The 21,712-nt window shown below is 38.4% G+C and overlaps 1 protein-coding gene across 3 annotated transcripts in view; it reads left to right on the top strand.

The window, feature by feature from the left end:
* Positions 1-21,712, top strand: part of CENPP (centromere protein P) — a 282,356-nt gene that overhangs the window by 35,607 nt on the left and 225,037 nt on the right. For 2 of the 3 annotated variants that reach the window (XM_024252026.3, XM_024252028.3), the window contains exon 5: positions 18,332-18,428. In XM_024252026.3, the coding sequence (XP_024107794.3) occupies positions 18,332-18,428 (97 nt within the window). Of the gene's footprint in view, positions 1-12,495; positions 12,733-18,331; positions 18,429-21,712 lie in introns of all 3 variants that reach the window. The other variant, XR_008510110.2, reaches the window with a different exon arrangement.

Raw genomic sequence — 21,712 nt, 5'->3', positions numbered from 1 at the left:
ACAGGCATGAGCCACCGTACCTGGCCTTATTTTATTTTATTTTATTTTGAGATGGAGTCTTGCTCTGTCACCCAGGCTAGAGTGCAGTGGCACAGTCTCGGCTCACTGCAACCTCCGCTCCCCAGGTTCAAGTGATTCTCCTGCCTCAGCCTCCTGAGTAGCTGGGATTGCAGGCGTGCACCACCATGCACAGCTAATTTTTTTTTATTTTTAGTAGAGATGGGGTTTCACCATGCTGGCCAGGCTGGTCTCGAACTCCTGACCTCAAGTGATCCGCCCACCTTGGTCTCCCAAAGTGCTGGGATTACAGGCATGAGCCACCGCACCCAGCTCAAGTGTGCAGTTTTAAGTTTAGAGATATTCCCTTATATAGTTGCAGTGCAGTGATCAACTTCATAAATTGACATTGATATGATACTTTTATCTAATATGCTTTCCATATGCCAGTTTTCTTAGTTGATCTCATTATATCTTATATTGCATTTTCTTTCTCCTTGAACCTGGGGAGTGGAGGTTGCAGTGAGCTGACATTGTGCCACTGCACTCCAGCCTGGGTGACAGAGCAAGACTCCATCATAAAATGAAATAAAATAAAATAAAATAAAATAAAATAAAATAAATAAATAAAATAAAATAAAATAAAATAAATAAAATAAAATAAAATTAAATTAAATTAAAATAAAATAAAATAGATAAAATAAAATAGATAAAATAAAATAAATTCAAGTATTGCATTTAGTTGTCATGTCTCTTTAGTTTCCTTTAATCTGGAGTTATTCCCTAGCCTTTCTTTGACATGTTTCACTTTGTCATCTTTTTAAAAAGCTCTTCCTGCAACCATCCTGAGCAACAGAGCAAGGCTCTATCTCTTCAAAAAGTTAAAAAAAAAAAAAATTAGCCTGGCATAGTGGTGCATGCCTATAGTTCTAGCTACCTGAGGGGCTGAGGCAAGAGTATCATTTGAGACTGCAGTGAGCTATGATCAAGCTACTGCATTCCAGCCTGGGCCACAGGGCAAGACTTGACTCTAAAAAAAAAAGTTCTTTCCACTTTTTTGTTTGTTTGTTTCTTTTTCTTTCTACTTTTTTCCCCCAGTAGAATGTTTCTTATTTTATCTTTGATCATCTATTGTGATCAGCTGATGCTATGCCTTCTTAGGCAAATTCTGCATAGATGATATTTTGTCCTTCTCAGCATAGCTGTCCCTCATAGGTGATACTAACTTTTTCACTCAATGAAACTGTTGTGTTTCTCCACTATATGATAACTAATTTTTTCTCCTTTGGCTCCAATATGCAATCTGTTATTAATATTTCTTCCTCAATTTAGCATCTATGATGATTCCTACCTTATCTACTCTCTACTATGATGTTTGCAAAATGATGATTTTTCAACTCTAGCACTTCTTCCACATTTCTCAGTAGGCATTTGGCATTATGCTTAAGAAATAGATCACCATTCTCTATGTATGTGTATGTATCCATATTTATAATATGTATGGATTCATTCATTTCTTTTTTTTTCCAACAATTTATAATTTCTTAATCTTATTTTGGTGCTCAAAGTATCCTGGATTTGATCAGAGGGAATCTCTTTAAGCTGGCTCCTGAATCCGTGTGTTAATTCCTTATTATATTTTTGAGCACTTCCTCATATTCTGTCATTAAAATATTTTCCAGGCTCACAATATACCTGTCCTGCCCTAGGTGTAGATTCAGCAATTTATCTGAGGAACCAGAGTTTCTTTTTGTGGGAAATGGTATTAGAGACTGAGATCTGACACTAGATCTGTTCATTGCTATTGGAGTGTCTTTGCTTCTTGGTTCTTTCAACAAACAGTACTAGAAAATATGTATTTATACATATCACACACACACACACAAACCTGTATGTAAGAAATCATGATTCATATAATATTCATGTGCACAAATAGTCATGTGCCGCATAACTACTTTTTGATCAGTGACAGACTGCATATACAAAGATAGTCTCATGATTACATTACTGTATTTTACTGTACCTTTCCTATGTTTAGATATATTAAATGCACAAATACTTAAAATTGTTTTACAATTGCCTACAGTATTTAGTACAGTAATGCTGTATAGGTTTATAGCCTAGGAGCAATAGGCCATACCATATAGCCTAGGTTTGCAGTAGGCTGTACCATTTAGATTTGTGTAGGTACACTGTATGATGTTCCTATAGTGAAGAAATCATCTGACAATGCATTTATCAGAATGTATCCCTGTTGTTAAGCTACACATGACTATACATATTTACAAAATTATGAGTGTACACCAAGGCCTCCAGTTCTACTCTAGCTTATCCCCAGTTTATAGTATGTATGTGTTTATGTGCTTATATACATACTATCATTTCACATTTCTATGTCCTTTCTTCCATATTGAGAAACTTGGCTCCTAGAAATATCAACAAAGTTGTTCATTTGCTCAGTCCTATTGGGCTTTTTTTTTTTGGTTTGTTTTTTTTTGAGATGAGGTGTCACTCTGTTGCCCAGGCTGGAGTGCAGTGGTGCAAACTTGGCTCACTGCAACCTCCACCTCTCAGGCTCAAGTGGTCCTCCCGCCTCAGCCTCCTGAATAGCTGGAACCACAGGCATGCACCACCACACCCAGCTAATTTTTTGTATTTTTGGTAGAGATGAGTTTTTGCCATGTTGCCCAGGCTGGTCTTGAACTCCTGGGTTCAGGCGATCCATCCACTTTGGCATCCCAAAGTGCTGGGATTATAGGCATGAGCCACTGTACTCAGCCAATCCTATTGTTTTTTTGTAGTGAAGGCCTGCTTTTTTTTTTTCAATTAGAAAAAAAAAAGTTTTTTTAGAAATGGGGGTCTCACTATGTGACCCAGGCTGGTCTCACACTCCTGGGCTCAAGCAGTCATCTTGCCTTGGCCTCCCAAAGTGCTGGGATTACAGATGTGAGCCACTGTGCCTGGCCTGATATTCTGCTTTTAATGGAATTTTTAGCTTTTTCTATGATTTTGGTCTTAAAAGTCTTTATTTCATTTTTGGTTTTGAAAGATACCATTCTGGGTATAGAATCCTTGGTTGACTGTTTTGGTTCTTTGGGTTTTTTCTCCTGAGTACTTTAGAGGCATTTGTCTGTTGTCTTATGGCTTAACAGTAAATTTGCTGTGATTCTTCTTTATGTTGCCCTGTATGGATGGAACTGGTTGTTGTGTTGGATACACAACTCTATTCATTTGGCCAAAATCATAAAATTAAGAAAAAGAGTGAATTTTACTGTATGTAAATTTTAAAATAAATAAATACATATATGTTAAAAGCATATTATGTACTTTGCATTGTATTAGTCTCTAAGAATACAATGATGAACAAGATAATTTTCAGTTTTATGAAGCTTACAACCTAGTGTATGCACAAAACCAATGATACATGGTAATTGATGGTAGAGTACATGCTATAGGAGTATAAATGCATACAATGTCTACTCTAGGGGAGAGGGAGGGATAGTATTAGCCCCAGGTAACCTAGGAGAGTGCCTTGTACATGGTTGGTGTTCAAACAGTTCTTGAGTGAATTGTCTAACAAACAACGTGAAAATATAAGACCTGAAGTTAAGCAGAGATTAGACAGACAAGTCGCTAGTGTTCCTTCATTTATCCAGCAGTTACGTGTTGCCTATTCTGCAGCCAAGCATTGTCGTTGTGCTTAATATGTAGCAGTGAACAAAAGAAAAACCCGTCTTCATAAACTCAAGAGATTTATTTTCTAGTAGGGGAAACAGGCAATAAACAAAACAGATATGTAAAATAAATAATATATTAGATATCGATAAGTGGTGGGGAGAAAATAAACTAGGATGGGCTGCAGGAGGAAGGAAGGTATCCATTTTTAAATAGCTTGATTGGGGAAGGCCTCACTGAGAATGTGACGTAGGAGTACATGGAGGAGGTTGCCTGGCCTAATCATATCAGTTGGTTATCAACCCTAGGTACTCTCTAAAAATGTATCAAAAATGTATCAAATTACACCTTGTATTATAACTACTCTTTTTTTTTTTTTTTTTGAGACAGAGTCTCGTGCTCTCACTCACGCTGGAGTTCAGGGGCATGATCTTGGCTCACTGCAACCTCCACCTCCTGGGTTCAAGCGATTCTCCTGCCTCAGCCTCCTGAGCAGCTGGGATTACAGGCGTCCACCACCACGCCCTGCTAATTTTTGTATTCTTAGTAGAGATGGGTTTTCACCATGTTGGCCAGGTTGGTCTCAAACTCATGACCTTAGGTGATCCACCTGTCTCGGCCTCACAAAGTGCTGGGATTATAGGCGTGAGCCACTGTGCCCAGCCAATAACTATTCTTATCCTCATGTAAATTATAAATTTGTGATAATAAGGACAATGTACCTTTATGTATTTCATTTCTTTCTTTTTTTTTCTTAAACTAATGACTAACAGCATTGAATTAGAAAAGGTGTTTAATCTCTGTGGAGTTATCTGCAAAATGAAAGAACTGGAAATAATTATTTCCAGGGTTTGCCGGGTGCGGTGGCTCACGCCTGTAATCCCAGCACTTTGGGAGGCCAAGGCTGGCAGATCATGAGGTCAGGAGATCGAGACCATCCTGGCTAACATGGTGAAACCCCATCTCTACTAAAAACACAAAAAATTAGCCAGGCGCGGTGGTGGGCACCTGTAGTCCCAGCTACTCAGTAGGCTGAGGCAGGAGAATGGTGTGAACCTGGGAGGCGGAGCTGGCAGTGAGCCAAGATGGTGCCACTGCACTCCAGCCTGTGTGACAGAGTGAGACTCTGTCTCAAAAAAAAAAAAAAGAATTTTTTCCAGGGTTCTGTCCCATTCTAAAAACTTATAAATTTATGAATTAAAGAATAAAATATATCTGAGAAACGATGGAATTTACTGGAATTAGAATGATAGAGCTGTAGAAGAACATCCACAACTTAGATCTCTTCTTTATAACGTGAGATGATTAACAGTACTTGGGGAATCCTCAGCGAAACCAGATATACAAAACACTGTTTCTTTGGGCCACCCTCTAGACATAAAATTACTTCATTTTACAGATTGCTTATTGTTTGGTATTACTTGTGGCACAGATTCCTAAACTCCTTTAGTAAGTATATGTGCCCACCACTATTTACAGATCACTCAACTGATCTAGTTAGAGTCCTCAATAATGAATTTTATGTGCCAGATTCTTTCTTCAGTATTTGTGGTCTTTTTCTTTTTAAAAAGGCATTATTTTTAAAATAAAACACAGAAAAGTATAAAAAGTTATACCTGGAAGGGATTTGGGAAGAAATTATTTCTCTGATTAATCATTGTACAGGTAAGCTGAATGATTATTACACACACATGCTCATTTTTTCAAACATCTGAGGCTGTTTTGAGGACATTGTTTTGAGAGGATCACGATTCAGTTAGTTCAGTACTGACTTCCCCAAGAGTTCTCATGGAGTTACTACAGGTTGAACATCCATAATCTGAAATCCAAACTGCTCTAAAATCTGAATTTTTTTGATTGCTGACGTGATACCTTAAGTGGAAAATTCCACACCTGACTTGCGTTTGCAGTCAAAACGCAGGTGTACAACACAGTTCATTCAACATCCTCAAGGGAAAAAGACCCTCCCAGCTCCCTTCAGCTGCGGTAGCAGCATGCATTCATAACAGAACAAGAAATCACGTCAGATTCTAAAATCAAAGCTAGATTAATCAGACAAAAATTGTTGTTAATTAGGCAGATAACTGGGGAGGAAAGGTTTATTTTATTTTTATGTATTCATTTATTTTTTGAGACAGAGTCTCACTCTGTCTCCCAGGCTGGAGTGCAGTGGCACAATCTCGGCTCACTGCAACCTCCACCTCTCAGGTTCAAGCAATTCTCCTGCCTCAGCCTCCTGAGTAGCTGGAATTACAGGCGCATGCCACCACACCCAGCTAATTTTTGTATTTTTAGTAGAGACAGGGTTTTGCCATGTTGGGCAGGCTGGTCTCGAACTCTTGGTCTCAGGTGATCTGCCCACCTCAGCCTCCCAGAGTTCTGGGATTACAGGCGTGAGCCACCATGCCTGGCCTTTGGAGGAAACATTTAAAAATGGTTCTATAGTAGCCATCCAGCAGAATGCCTACTTATCCCTAGAGAACCCATTTCTTGGTCCCACAACTGTTTCTTATGTTTCTTCTCACCTAAAAAAATAAAATACAGTATACAGTAACATTTTATTTTATTTTATTTATTTTTTGAGATGGAGTTTCACTCTTGTTGCTCAGGCTGTAGTGCAATGGTGCGATCTCGGCTCACTGCAACCTCCGCCTCCTGGGTTCAGCGATTCTTCTGCCTCAGCCTCCAGAGTAGCTGGGATTACAGGTGCCCGCCATCATGCCCAGCTAATTTTTGTATTTTTAGTAGAGATGGGGTTTCACCACATTGGACAGTCTATTCAAACTCCTGACCTCAGGCGATTCACCTGCCTTGGCCTCCCAAAGCACTGGGATTGCAGGCGTGAGCCAGCACACCTGGCCTATAGTAACATTTTAATCAAAACACAGCATCATAGGTGGAGACTGAAAGCCTACCATTGTTAGTTGTTGCTTTTTTTTAAAAGCTGGCAACTGGTATTTTGGTGATACTACACTGCATACATTATTTTTTCACTATTTAATGACATGTCATGTTTTTTACTGTTAAGTTCTTATGTGTGAATAAGTTAAGAAAATTATTGCTTGTTGGTATCATAAATTCAGAATCAGGAATGATGATGATGCTATATAGCCATAGATCATCTACGTGGGTGGCTGACATAGTGACATCTTTGTTTTCTCATGGATCATTGTACACAAACTTTGTTTCACACACAAAATTATTTAAAATATTGTATAAAATTACCTTCAAGACCTGGACGCTGTCCCCAAGATATCTCATTATATACATGCAAATATTCCAAAATCTGAAAAAAATTCAAAATCTGAAACACTTCTGGTACCAATCATTTTTGGATAAGGGATACTCAGCCTATATTCTAGCTTCCAATAATTTTATCAAAATTAGCTTCAAAGCAGCTTCATGGGGCCGTTTATTCAATGATCAAGAGCTGCACCAAATTAATCACCTTCATAAAAATATAACTATAGCTGCTGTGAAGACCAATTTCACGAGGTCTCTCTGGGAAGCAGTCCCAATGAGTTCATCATCTGTTTCAGGACCTTTTGAGTGACCAAATATGGAGAAACTAAATCTCACCTCTGGTATTTATATATTGTGGATAGTTTTTTTGGCTACTGACAGGAATCAGCAGCTTATATTTGACATATATCTATGTTCATATGCACTGCATGGTTAATATTTAAAAGTTAAGAATAAATGGCCTAGATGCAGTGGTTCATGCCTGTAATCCTAATGGTTTGGGAGGCTGAGATGGGAGGATCGCTTGAGCCGAGGAGTTCATGACCAGTGCTGGCAACATAGTGAGACCCTGTCTCTACAAAAAAAGAAATTGAAAAACATTTGCCAGGTCTGCCTGCCTGCCTGTAGTTATAGCTGCTCAGGAGACTGACATGGGAGGGTCACTTGAGCTCAGGAGCTCCAGGTTACAGTGAGTTACGATCATGCCACTGCACTCTAGGCTAGGTGACAGAGCAACACACTATCTCTAAAAATAAATAAATGGGAGCCTGTTGTAATAGCTTTTATTATTATTAACAACTAATAATATAGTGAGGCTAACAGATAAAGAGACAATTGCCATTAAAAATGTAGTTACAGTTCACAAGAGGGAGAGGCACACCACACCATAGGGGCCACATGAGGAGCACTGGGGTCAGTCAAGAGACAAATAGGAGAGGGGAAATCTATGGGCACGAGCTTTTATTGTGGTTTCTGTGGGAAGGAATGGTTGAGGCAGCATAAGCCGGCTTAAGCTTGGTTTGTTTGAATAATTTCAGTGAGCTCTGGGTCAGAGGACCTGTCCCTAGTTAACTCTCTTGTATATGGCCCTGGGGTGATTACAGCAGGTGGATAGTGGAGAGAACTGGTAAAGAGAGAACCTGGTAAAGAAGGTGGTTGGAGGTGTGGATTCTGGGTTGGTTGTTTTGCATTTGAAAAACTCACTCAAGGGCAAATTGTTGATTATCTCTAGAGATTGGCTAGGATGCACTGAATTGGTAGATTGCTTTAGACAATATGGTCATTTTAACAGTATTAATTCTTCAAAGCAATGAGCATGGGATGTGCATGAGATGGCACATTTGTTATTGGTGTATAGAAACACTACTGATTTTTGTACACTGATTTTGTCCCACAACTTAACTAAATTCATTTATCAAATCTAAGAGTTTCTTGGTAGAGTCTAGGTTTTTCTAGATATAAGATCATTTAAGCAAAAAGAGACAATTTCACCTTCCTCTTTTCCAATTGGGGTGCCTTTTATTTCTTTCCTTTGCCTGATTGCTCTGGCTAGGACTTCTGGTCATATGTTGAATAGGAGTGATAGAAGTCTTATTCTAGTTTCTAGAGGAAAGGCTTTCAACTTTCCCCTGTTCGGTATGATGTTAGCTTGGGTTTTTTGTATGTAGCCTGTATTATTTTGAGGTATATGCCCTCCATGCTTAGTTTGTTGAGTGTTTGAATCCTGGGAGGATGTTGAATTTTATCAAATGCTTTTTCTGCATCAATTGAGATTATGTTTTTTTCCTTATATCTTGTAGGTGTGATATATTACATTCATTGATTTGTATATGTTGAATCATCCTTGCATCCTTGGTATAAATTACATCTGATCATGGTATATTATCTTTCTGATGTGCTTTTGGGTTTGGTTTGCTAGTCACTTTGTTGGAGATTTTGCATCTGTGTTCATCAGGAATATGGGCCTGTAGTTTTCTTATGTGTGTGTATGTGTCCTTAACTTGTTTTAGTATCAGGGTAATGCTGGCCTCTTGAGTGAGTTAGAGAGAATTCCCTCCTCTTTGATGATTTAGGAATAGTTTCAGAAGGATAAATATTAGTTCTTCTATGTATGTTTGATAGAATTCGGCTGTTACTGCTTCTGGTCCTGGTCTTTTCTATGTTAGACTTTTTATTTTTTTTTTTGTTTTTTTGAGATGGAGTCTCACTCTGTCTCCCAGGCTGGAGTGCAGTAGTGGCGTGATCTTGGCTCACTGCAACCTCCACTTTCCGGGTTCAAGCGATTCTCCTGCCTCAGCCTCCCAAGTACCTGGGAATACAGTGGCGCATCACCATTCCCGGCTAATTTTTGTATTTTTTGTAGAGATGTGCTTTCACCATGTTGGCCAAGCTGGTCTTGAACTCCTGACCTCAGGTGATCCACCTGCCTCAGCCTCCCAAAGTGCTGGGATCACAGGCGTGAGCCACCACACCCAACCTAGACTTCTTATTGATTCGATCTCACTACTCATTATGTTCAAGTTTTCTATTTATTTCTGATTCAGTGTTGGTATGTTGTATGTTTCCATTTCCTCTAGGTTTTACAACTTGTCATTATAAGTTGTTGATAATAGTCTCTCATCTCTTTTATTTCTGTGGTCTCATTTGTATTGTCTCCATTTTCATTTAAATTGTTTGGGTCTTCTCTTTTCTTGGTTAGTCTAGCTAGTGGTTTGTCAATTTTGTTTATCTTTTCAAATAACCAACTTTTTGTTTTGTTGGTCCTTTGCATTATTTATTTACTTATTTATTTTTTCACTCTCTATTTCATTTAGTTCTGCTTTGACCTTTTGTAGTTCTTTTCTTCTGCTAATTTTCTGTTTGGTTTGTTGTTGCTTTGTTCCTTGAGGTGCATTGTTAGATTTATAGTTTATAACTTTTTACCTTCTGGATGTCAGCATTTATTGCTATAAATTTCCCTCCTAGCACCATTTTTGCTGTATCTCACTGATTTTGGTATGGTGTCTTTCCATTTTTACTTATTTCAAGGAATTTTTTTATTTCTATCTTAATTGTTTTGTTGAGCCAGTGATCATTCAGGAACATGTTGTTTAATTTCCATGTATGTGTATAGCTTCCAGGGTTCCTTTTGGTGTTGATTTCTAGTTGTATTCCAGTGTGTTCTGAGAAGACACATGCTATGATTTTGATTTTTAAAAATGTTGAGACTTGTTTTGTGTCCTAACATGTGGTCTGTCCTGTAGAATGTTCTACATTCTGATGAAAAGAATGTATATTCTGCAGTTGTTGGATAGCATGTTCTGTAAATGTCTGTTAGGTCTATTTGGTCTAAAGTCCAATTTAAATCCAATGTTTTTTGTTTGTTTATTATCTGTCTAATGCTGTGAATGGGGTGTCGATGTCCCCCATTATTATTGTATTGCAATCTAGTTCTCTCTTTATATTTGGTAATATTTGCTTTATGAATCTGGATGCTCCTATATTGGGTGTATATATATATTTAGAATTGTTACATGTTTTTTCTGAAATGACTCCTTTATCATTATGTAATGACCTATTTGTTTTTTTGTTTTCTTTTTTTTGAGACGGAGTCTCTCTCTGTTGCCCAGGCTGGAGTGTAGTAGCTCAATCCTGGCTCACTGCAAGCTTCACCTCCCGGGTTCAAGTGATTCTCCTGCCTCAGCTTCCCGAGACTCGTGCCACTGTACTCCAGCCTGGGCAACAGAGTGAGACTCCATCTAAAAAAAAAAAAAAAAAAGTGCTGGGATTACAGGTGTAAGCCACCGTGCCAGCCATCTTTTTTTTTTTTTTTTTTAACTGTTCTTGACTTAAAGTTCATTTTAGCTGATATAAGTATAGCCACCACTTGCTTTTGGATTTTGTTTGCATGGAATGTCTTTTTCCATCCCTTTAATTGCAGTCTATATTTGTCTTTAGTGTTAAAGTGAGTTTCTTGTAAACAGTGTCTAGGTGGATAATATGTTTGAATCCATTCAACCTTTCTATATCTTTTAAGAAGAGAATTTAATCTGTTTATGTTCCAGTTTAGTATTGATATGTGAGGCTTTGTTCCTGTCATACTGTTGTTTTCTGTTGTTTTATATATTCTTTGTTCCTGTCTTTTTCTCTTATAGTTTGTCATTGTGGTTTGGTAGATTTTTGTAGTGGTACTGTTTGAATTATTTTCTTGCTTTGTATGTTTTCTTTACCAGTGAGTTTTACACTTTCACATGATTTCATGATGGTAAATGTCATCCTTTTGCCTCCAAGTTTACGACTTCCTTGAGCATTTCTTCTAGGGATGGTCTAGTGGTAACGAATTCTTTTAGCATTTGTGTTGGGATGACTTTATTTCTCTTTCATTTATGAATGAGAGTTTAGTTGACTACATTTAGTTGCCAGTTATTTTCTTCACACACTGAATATATCATTCCATTCTCTTCTGGCCTGTGAGTTTTCTCCTGAGAAATCCACTGTTAGTCTGATTGAGGTGACTAGACTCCTTTCTCTTGCTGTTTATAGGATTTGCTCTTTAAATATGACTTTAGACAGTCTGATTGTAATGTGCTGTGAGGAAGATCTTTTTGCATTGCATTTGCTTTGAGGTCGTTGAACATTTTGTTTCTGAATGTCTAAATCTCTTGATAGACTTGGGAAGTTTTCATCTGTTATTTTATTAAATAAGTTTCCTAATCCTTTCTTTGTTTCTTTGCCCTGGAGTATACTGCTAATTTGTAAATTTGGTCACTTCATGTTGTCCCAAATGTCACAAAGCCTTTTTTGTTTTTTAATTTGGCCAGGCACAGTGGCTCATGCCTGTAATCCTAACACTTTGGGAGGCTGAGATGGGAGGATTGCTTGAGGCTAGGAGTTTGAGACCAGCCTCTTTAACATAGTGAGACCCCATGTCTTTTTATTTAAAAAAATATGTATATTTCCGACTGGGCTATACCAACATACCTATTTTCAGGTTTTGAGATTCTTTCTTCTGCCTGATCTGGTTTATTGTTGAAGCTTTCAAATGTATTTTGTATTTCCTTTAGTGATTTTTTCAGTTCCAGAATTTGTTTCATTCTTTTAAAAATATCGATCTCTTTGATAAGTTTATCATTCATATCCTGAATTATTTTCCTGATTGTATTGTTTTTCTGAATTCTCTTGTATCTCACTGAGCTTCTTTAAAAATTAATGTTTTGAGGCCGGGCATGGTGGCTCACGCCTGTAACCCCAGCACTTTGGGAGCCCGAGGTGGGCGGATCATGAGGTCAAGAGATCAAGACCATCCTGGCCAACATGGTGAAACCCTGTCTCTACTAAAAATACAAAATTTAGCTGGGCGTGGTGGTGCATGCCTGTACTCCCAGCTACTCGGGAGGCTGAGGCAGGAGAATCGCTTGAACCCAGGAGGCGGAGGTTGCAGTGAGCCGAGATCATGCCACTGCACTCCAGCCTGGTGACAGAGTAAGACTCCATCTCAAAAAAAAAAAAAGAAAAAAATCAATGTTTTGAATTCTTTGTCTGAGATTTCTGAAATTTCTTTTTGACTATCTATTGCTAAATAATTATTGTGTTTCTTTGTAGGTGTCCTGTTTTCTTGCTTTTCATGTACCTGTTCCCTTATGTTGATATCTGCACATACACTGTAGCAGACACTTCTTTTTTGGCATTTGCTTTTGTAAGGGAGGACTTTTTTCCTGAAAATGTATCTATGGTGCTGGCTTGGTCTACCCCCAGTTGCTGGATTGCTACTGGCTTGCTTTCCTGTTCCAGCAGTGACAAAAAAAAAAAAATTATTCTGCCACTCTCTGCCATTTGATGGTGAGTTTAATCCATTTACATTTAAACCAATTCCTGATAAGGAAATATTTACTTCTGCTATTTTGCTATTTGCTCTCTCTCTCTCTCTCTGTGTGTGTGTGTGTGTGTGTGTGTGTGTGTATGTGAACCCCTCCTGGGTTCAAGTGATTCTCCTGCCTCAGCCTCCCGAGCAGCTGGGATTACAGGCATGCGCCACCACACCCAGCTAATTTTTGTATTTTTAGTAGAGACAGAGGTTTCTCCATGTTGGTCAGGCTGGTCTCTAACTCCCAAACTCAGGTGATCCACCCACCTTGGCCTCCCAATCTTTAGTTATTTTCTTACTGGTTACCTTGAGAATTATAGGTAATATCTTAAACTTATAACAACCTAGTTTAAATTAATACTAAACTAGACTGGTATTAATAATACCTTTAATAATTTGCAAAAACTCTGCTTCTTATATCTATGTTTCTCCCCCTTATATTGTGATTGTCACAGATTACATCTTTCTACATTGTTTGGCCATTAACATAGATTTATAATTTTTGTTTTATGCATTTATCTTTAAATCATATGGGAAAAAGAGGGCTTATTAATAAAAATACAGTGATACTTTCTTCATTATTTACCTATGTAACCATTGTTCATTATTTCTATATATGGTTTTCAGTTACTGTCCAGTGTTTTTTCCTTTTAGCCTGAAGAATTCCCATGAGCATTTTTTTTGTAGGTCAAGTCTACAAGTAACAGACCTCAGCTTTCTCAAATCAGAGAATGTCTTAATTTCTATTGCATTTGTTAGAGAGAGTATTGCTGGATATCAGTCTCAGGATTCTCTCTCTTTGGAGTTCAACAGATTTACTATAATGTGTCTTGATGTGGATCTCTTTGAGTTTATCCTATTTGCAGTTTATGCACTTCTTGGATGTGTATATTAACTTTTTCATCCAGAGGGATTTGACTGTTATTTCTCAAGATACAATTTCAGCTCCCTTTTTTTTCAACTTTCCTTCTTTGACTTTCATTATATATATGTTAGTACTTTTTTGGGTGTCCCTCAAGTCTCTTAGGCTCTGTTTATTTTTCTTCATTCTTTTTTCTTTCTCTTTCTTAGACTGGATAATTTCACTTGACCTATATTCATTTTTACTGATTCTTTTTTTTTTGGAGATGGAGTCTCACTCTATTGCCCAGGCTGGAGCGCAGTGCCACGATCTCAGTTCACTGCAACCTCTGCCTCCTGGGTTCAAGGGATTCTCCTGCCTCAGCCTCCCGAGTAGCTGGGATTACAGGCACACACCACCACGCCCGGCTAATTTTTGTGGTTTTTTTAGTAGAGACGGGGTTTCACCACATTAGCTAGGCTGGTCTCAAACTCCTGACCTTGTGATCCGCCCACCTCGGCCTCCCAAAGTGCTGGGATTACAGGCGTGAGCCACCACACCCGGCCATTTTTACTGATTCTTATGCCCACTCAAATCTGCTGTTGAGCCCCTTTAGTGAATTTTTAATTTCATTTGTTGTACCTTTCAGTTCTAAAATTTCTATTTCTTTTTAAAAAATTTCTCTCTTTATTGCCATTTCCTGTTTGTTGCATACTTTGTTCTCTTGGTTTTCTTGAGTTCTCTAAACATATTTAAGACAGTTGATTTAAAGTCAAAGCCTAGTAATTCCCCTAGTCATTCAACAGGATAAGTTTCTGTTAATTTCTTTTTTTTTTTTTTTCCTATGACTGGGCCATATTTTCTTGTTTCTTTGCATGCTTAGTTTTTTGTTATTGTCATTAAATACTGTACATTTTGAATATTAGGATGGGCAAAAAGGAAAAAAATAAGAAAAAAAGATATCTTCTCCAGGTCTATGCATTTTGTTTCTGTATGGCAACACTACTTCAGTGCTTAGCCAGGTCTTTCACAACCCTGCCTTAGTCCTGTCCTTAGCCTAGAGATTAGCCAGAGGTTGAAGTTATGCTCCCCTCAGATCTCTTCTAAGCATGCATTCTGCCCTGAGCATTCAAGTGGCTTTCTAGTTCCCTGGTATACTTGAGCACTTTTTCCAAGACTTTATTCCCCAAAGATTCTTATTCTCTACCTTTTCTTTCCTTGGCTTTCAGCATATCTGTTGTTTGTCTCAACTGTTCTTTTGCCCTACACAACAGTGACTTGTTAATTTGCCTTTTAGTATTTTTGAAAAACATCCCCTGTGTAGCTATGTCTTCATGGTGAAGCAGCATTGTTGTCTGGGGTAATACCCAAGGCTCATTGTCCCACAGCCACAGAAAACCAGGACGTGAACACACCACTGTGAGGTTAAGAGTGGATGTTTAACAGGTGAAAGAAGGAGAGGACCTGTCTGCACAGAGAGGGGTCCCGGAGAAAATGGGTTGCCGCTTCCACAGTCAAATGCAGGTTTTACAGATGAGCTTGAGGAGGCAGTGTCTGATTTACATAGGGTACGAAAAATTGGTCGGACCACGTGTGACACTTGCATAGGATGTGAAGAAGCTGGCCGCCCCACCCTAATCTTTTATTATGCAGATGGGTTCTCTACTGGGCCAGCGCCATGTTGCCTGCTTTTTTACTGTACACGTGGTGACAAAGAAAAGGGAAGATGGAGACTGGGCGCAGTGGCTCACGCCTGTAATCCCAGCACTTTGGGAGGCCAAGGTGGGCAGATCACCTGAGGTCAGGAGTTTGAGACCAGCCTGGCCAATATGGTGAAACCCTGTCTCTACTAAAAATACACAAAAAAATTAGCCAGGCATCATGGCGCACGCCTGTAATCCCAGCTGCTTGGGAGGCTGAGGTGGGAGAATCACTTGAACCCAGGAAGCGGAGGTTTTGGTGAGCCGAGATTGCACCACTGCACTCCAGAGTGAGACTTTATCTCAAAAAAAAAAAAAGAAAAGGGAAGATGGAGCCTCCATGTTTAACATACTTGGCTTCCAGGTATCCCTTTTCTATTGCAGAGCATTTACCTGTGCAAACTTCTAGCTTGCTTATCTATGTTTGCAGCTCTATTTTTCAGGCTGCTCTTTGTTAGAAAAGAAATTATTTGGGGGCTGCTTTTTATTAAAAGGGAAGCCTTGCTGAGGGCTCCTTAACCCTCACTATCTACCTAAATAATTTATTTCTAGCTCCTGTATCAATTGCAAGAAAGTTCTGACTTAGCTGAAATGCAGTCAGACCCCTTGAATCAAAACAATTCCTTGGGAATGAGGTCTCTTTTACTTGGGAACCAAGTCAAGACAAACAATTCCTTGAGAATAAGATCCCTTTGACTGTTGTCAGGATTAGGTTCTCAGGCTAGTAAAGTAGCATGCTATCTTTAAGACTGCTACTGTGGCCAGGTAGGGAGTGTGGCAAGGGTATGTTACAGTACTACAAAACACTCTTAGCCTTTTTCAGTTGCCCTTTTTCTGATTAAGTGTTTTCTCAGTTGTAAGCTTTTTACTCTCTTCCCAAATTCCAGTAAAAGTGATTCTGACAGCTATGCAGTAGTTTTCAGTGTTTCTGAGACAGGATGACCCCTAGCACTTCCTATTTTGCCATTTTTTTTTTGTTGTTCTTATTGATGCATTTCTAATTCAAAAGCACACCCTAGCCCACTTTAGTCTGTAGTTCAATATCCTATTGTGGTCTGCCCCACTTATGTACTATCCTGAGGCCAATGTGAATTCTGGAAATTATTCTACACTATAATTCAGTTCTCAGTATTTTTTTTCTGTGTAGATTCTGGTTCGTTTTATGTAGGGTTTATTTAGGACTTCTTAAAAAGATGTAAAACATTCTTGTCTGAAGGCTCCTCTTCTCTGATTCTCCCTTATCTCTTCTTAGGATGACTTAAGTGCAGGGTGTGGAAAGTTAACAGAGCACCCCACTGTGTGTGCAGCTGCCATGCTGGTCGAGATCAGAAATGACATCCTTTCTTTGCTTATGTTTGCTTGGTGTCAGTTGGGGCTAGCTGACAAAGCTTCCTCTCTCAGTCTTTCCGATAGCAGTACCTGATTGGGAGGTGAGGACTCTGCTTTGTCTGCTTTTCTTATTGTTGGCAGTGATGGTTGACAGGCTTCACACCTCAGCCTCTGTGGCTAAAGTGCCTGATTAGGAGTGAAAGGGGCACAGTTCCTCTTTGGCATTAGGGTTCCCTTCTGCCAGGCCTGTTTCTTCTCCTTTTGCATGATCTCCATTGGTTAGAGGGAATGGTCTTTCCTGGGGCCTTTTGGGTTGTTGTTGTTATTAATGTACCCTTTGGTAATTCTGGGTTGCAGTTTGCTCCTGTGTACAGACTGGGATATACAGGAGGCAAAAATAAATCCTAAGGAATTCATTTCCAGGTCCTCCCTTGATTCCTGAAGACTCTACCTGTCCTTTCTTCTTTCCACATTTCAGAGTTTCTGATGTTTGCTTTATGTGCTGTGTTCATGGTTTTAAATTATAGTTAACAGAAACATTGGGGTGGAATATGCTTACTCTATCATGACTGGTACAGGCACTCAACTCCCGCAATCATTTGTCAAATGAATGATTAAATGATACATGGTTCTTGCCTTCAAGTTACTTGTGGTGTATGTGGCTTACATTAACATAGATGTACTATTAAGAGAATTAAGACTCATTCCTGTGAGAGTTTTCATAGGCAAAGGAATGAGATTATTTCTAGCTGTTAGGGAATAGGATATGTGGTGTGGTGGTGTGGTAATTGTTCTGACAATGGTTCTCTGTCACCAACTGGATGTCCTGCAGCTCAGTTCAGTTCTCACACTAACAGATCCCACAAGTTATAGGCAGAGGTCTCCACCAAGAGTGCCTCCACTTCACACTCCAGCTGCAAGTATCAAGGTCCACCTGCAGTTAGGACCAACTGGCCATAAATTCTGGAGTTCCCACATATCTCTCAGGTTTAATAATTTGCTAGAACCACTCACAGAACGTACTGAAAGCACTATACTTATAATTAGCATTTTATTATGAAGGATACAACCCAGACACAGCCAAATGGAAGTAATGCATAGACGAAGGTCTGGGGGTTGGGGAGACAGAGATTCCTTGTGGAATCCAGACACATTATCCTCCCAGCACATCAGTGTATTCACCAACCAGGAAGCTCTGCTATGCTCCTGGTTAGCCCTCAAATGATGTGTTTGGTGATGTGTTTGATGTATTTTCCTGGTGAACAGCCTCTAGTCTGCAATACGTAGAAGCCACTATGAGACAATTCATTAGCATAACAAAGACACATCTATCACTCAGAAAGTTCCAAGGGTTTTAAAGCACTGTGCCAGAAACTGGCACTTACATACTGTCTATTCTTCATTATTCTTTATTATACTACAGTCATCAAATAAAATTTCAGGGAATGTGGCATTTGAGTGATTTAAATAATACGTAGACTTAAACGTTTGAAAACTGGGAAAGGGGTATTCTAGGCTGAGAAAGTAGCATTAGCAGTCACACCAGAGGAACACACACACACAAGTGCAGGAATTGATATGTAGAACTACATCAAGTTTTTGGTTTTAGTGTAGGATACATGAAAAGGAAAACTAAGAAATAAAGCTAGATTGGGTCTATCATTTAATGATATTTATTAATCAGAGAATCATTTATTCCTACAGAGCAGAAGAGAGAAAAGATCTGTTCATGTTTTTCCGAAGCCTGCATTTTTTTGTGGAGTGGTTTGAATATCGTAAGCGCACGTTTAAACATTTCAAGGTAAAGTCTGAAGTCTTTGAATTTAAACATATATGGAAAACAAAGCTGATATTAATTGGGGATTCATCCATAATATCCTTTTCTTAAAAGCTTTCAAACAGTAGAAAAGATTCTCATTGACTTTTGGAATTTGCAATTATTTGGAATAACTGGAGGAGGATTACTTCTGTACAAATCAGTGAACAATTTATATTGTGGAATGTCTTGAAAGAAGTGTGGTTATATTCAAATTTATTTAAAATGCACATTTTGGAAAAACATTCTTTCAAGAGTATTTGAAGTAAAACAACAAATGTTAATAAAGAATATCATCACAGCAGGCTTATCATGTAGTGGTATACTGCTAACTTCCTGAGCCAGACTCTGTGTTTTCAGCTTCTCAATTGTGCATTTCGAGTTTAAATACCAAAGCCTGATTCTTGTGAAGTAATGCTTCCTAAAGCCTGATATGGGTACTTTAAAGTACTTCCTTTTATTCCCTTTCTTTGTTTTCGGGCATAACTGAAATTAAGTTTGATTGCATCGTAATACCTCAGGTTCTACTCATTTGGATAGCATCAAATTATTGACAGCATTAATCCACACAGAAACCAGTTCTGAAAGTCAACTTAAATAATATTTCAGGGTTCAGATTCTCTCAAAAGCCTAACCAGGTCATGAATATTGTTTTTAGGACTTGTACTAACTCTCCTTTATTTGGGGTTCTATTGTTTTTTATTATTATTTATTCTATTTGGTTGAGCTAATAAAATCTGTCACGCCTAGGATTTTTTTCCACAGAGAAACATGGGCAGTTCTGTACTATAGTACCTTGAGGTGTTCTCATGATTTTGTTATATTTGATCATAGGTAGTCTTATGCCAGAAAAATTAAATATTTCTGCTTCACAAGTGTTATAATACAGTAATGACTGGGGAGTATGCTGGCAGTTATGGTAATAGATGAATCACCTAATGTTGCTGTTTCCTTATGCATTTGAATGGGTGATGGAAAATGGGAGCACTAGTCTCCATTTCCAAAGCTGATTTGACTCTACGTGCTTTCCAGGCAGGTATGAAGTATAATTGGTGTATTTTTCTTATGGAGGGTAAAGAGCTTCTAGGAGCTGGTCTTTGCTAGTTGTAACATTACTAGGGTGGAAAAAACCAATCACATTGTTCTGTAACCGTACCCAAAATCCACATTGTTTTGTAACCATCACCACTATCCTTCTCCAGAAGTTTTTCATCATCCCAAACTGAAACATACCCATTAAACATTAACTCCTCATTCCTGCCTTCTCTTAGCGCTTGCTACCACTGTTGTGTTTTCTGTTTCTATGAATTTGACTATTCTAGGTACCTCATATATGTGGAGTGTCTTTTCACTTAGCATAATGTCCTCAAAGTTTCTCCATGTTGTAGCATGTGTCAGATTTCTTTTCTTTTTTTTTGAGACAGGGTCTCACTCTGTCGCCCAGGCTGGAGTCCAGTGGTGCAGTCATGGCTCATGGCAGCTTTGACTGTCCCTGGCTCAGGTGATCCTCCCACCTCAGCCTCCCAAGTAGCTGGGACTACAGGCATGCCACCATGTCAGCTAATTTATGTATTTTTTGTAGAGATGCAGTTTCGTCATGTTGCCCATGCTGGTCTTGAACTACTGGGCTCAAGCAATTGACCTATCTTGGCCTCCCAAGCCCAGTGCCCTCCCCCTGCCTTTTTATTAAGGCTGGATCATATTCCATTAAATGTATATACATTTTGCTTATCCATTCATTTGCTGATGGTCACTGGTTGTTTTTACTTTTGGGCTATTGTGAATAATCCTGCTGTGAACATTAGTGTACTGATATCTGTTTGCACCCCTTTCAATTCTTTTAAGTGTAATTATATACCTGGAAATAGAATTGCTGGATCATATGGTAATTCTATGTTTAATTATTTGAAGAACTACGTACTCTTTTCCACAGCGCTTGTACCATTTTACACCAGCAAAGCACGAGTACTTCAGTTTCTCTGCAACTACTTTAATACTTGTTATTTTCTGCTTTTTTTTTTTTTTTTTTTTTTGGCTATAGCCAACCTAATGGGTAGGAAGTGATATCTCACTGTGGTTTTGATTTACATCCTAATGGTTAGTGATGTTAAATGTATTTTTATATGCTGGTTGGCCATTTGTATATCTTTGAGGAAATGTCTGTGCAAGTCCTTAGCCCATTTTTGAATTGGGTTGTTTTTTGTTGTTGAATCGTAGAGTTCTTTATATATTCTAGATATTAATTTCCTCTTAAATATATGATTTCAAAATACTTTCTCTGGGTTGTCTTTTGACTCTTGATAGTGTCCTTTGATGAGCAGAAATTTTTAATTTTTAAAATTTATTTTTATTTAATTTTTAATTGACTAATAGTAATTTTACAGATTCATGGGGTACATAGTGATGTTTCAATACATATAATGTATAGTGATCAGATCAGGGTAATTAGCATTTCCATCAGCTTAAACATTTATCATTTCTTTGTGTTGGGAACCATCAGTATCTTCTAGCTATTTGAAACTATATATTATCGTTAATTATAGTCATCTTACAATGGTATAGAACTTATTCCTCCTATCTAGCTGTAATTTTGTATCCTTTAACAAATCTCTCCCAAAAGTTTTAAATTTTGTTGGAGACCAGTTTATCTATTTTTTCTTTTTTACGTGTGTTTTTGGTGACAAATCCAAGTAATTCCGTGCCAAATTCAATGTCATAAAGGTTTTCCTCTGTATTTTCTCTAAGAATTTTATAATTTAACCCTTAAGTTTAGGTCTTTTAGTTCGTTTTTTAATACTACATAAGGTAGGTGTCCAACTTCATTCTTTTGTATATGGATATCCAGTTTTCCCAGCACCATTGTTGAAGAGACTGGCGTTCTCCACTGAATGGTCTTTGTACTTTTGTTGAAAAGTATCTGACCCTATTTGGAAGGGTTTATTTCTGGGCTGTTTAATTTATTCTCTTGGTCTATATGTCTGTACTTATGCTAGTACCACACTGTTTTCCTTTTTTTTTTTTTTTTAGACAGTCTTGCTCTGTCGCCTAGGCTGGAGTGCAGTGGTGCGATCTCAGCTCACTGCAACCTCCGCCTCCTGGTCAAGCGATTCTCCAGCCTCAGCCTCCCAGTAGCTGGTATTACAGGCACCCGCCACCACACCCGGCTAATTTTTTGGAATTTTTAGTAGAGACAGAGTTTAACCATGTTGGCCAGGCTGGTCTCAAACTCCTGACCTCAAGTGATCCACCCACCTCAGCCTCACAAAGTG

This window comes from Pongo abelii, chromosome 13, assembly GCF_028885655.2.
Source record: "Pongo abelii isolate AG06213 chromosome 13, NHGRI_mPonAbe1-v2.0_pri, whole genome shotgun sequence".
NCBI classification, from domain to species: domain Eukaryota; kingdom Metazoa; phylum Chordata; class Mammalia; order Primates; family Hominidae; genus Pongo; species Pongo abelii.
The sequence above is the reverse complement of the archived record's forward strand: the minus strand, read 5'-3'. Positions and strand labels throughout refer to the sequence as shown.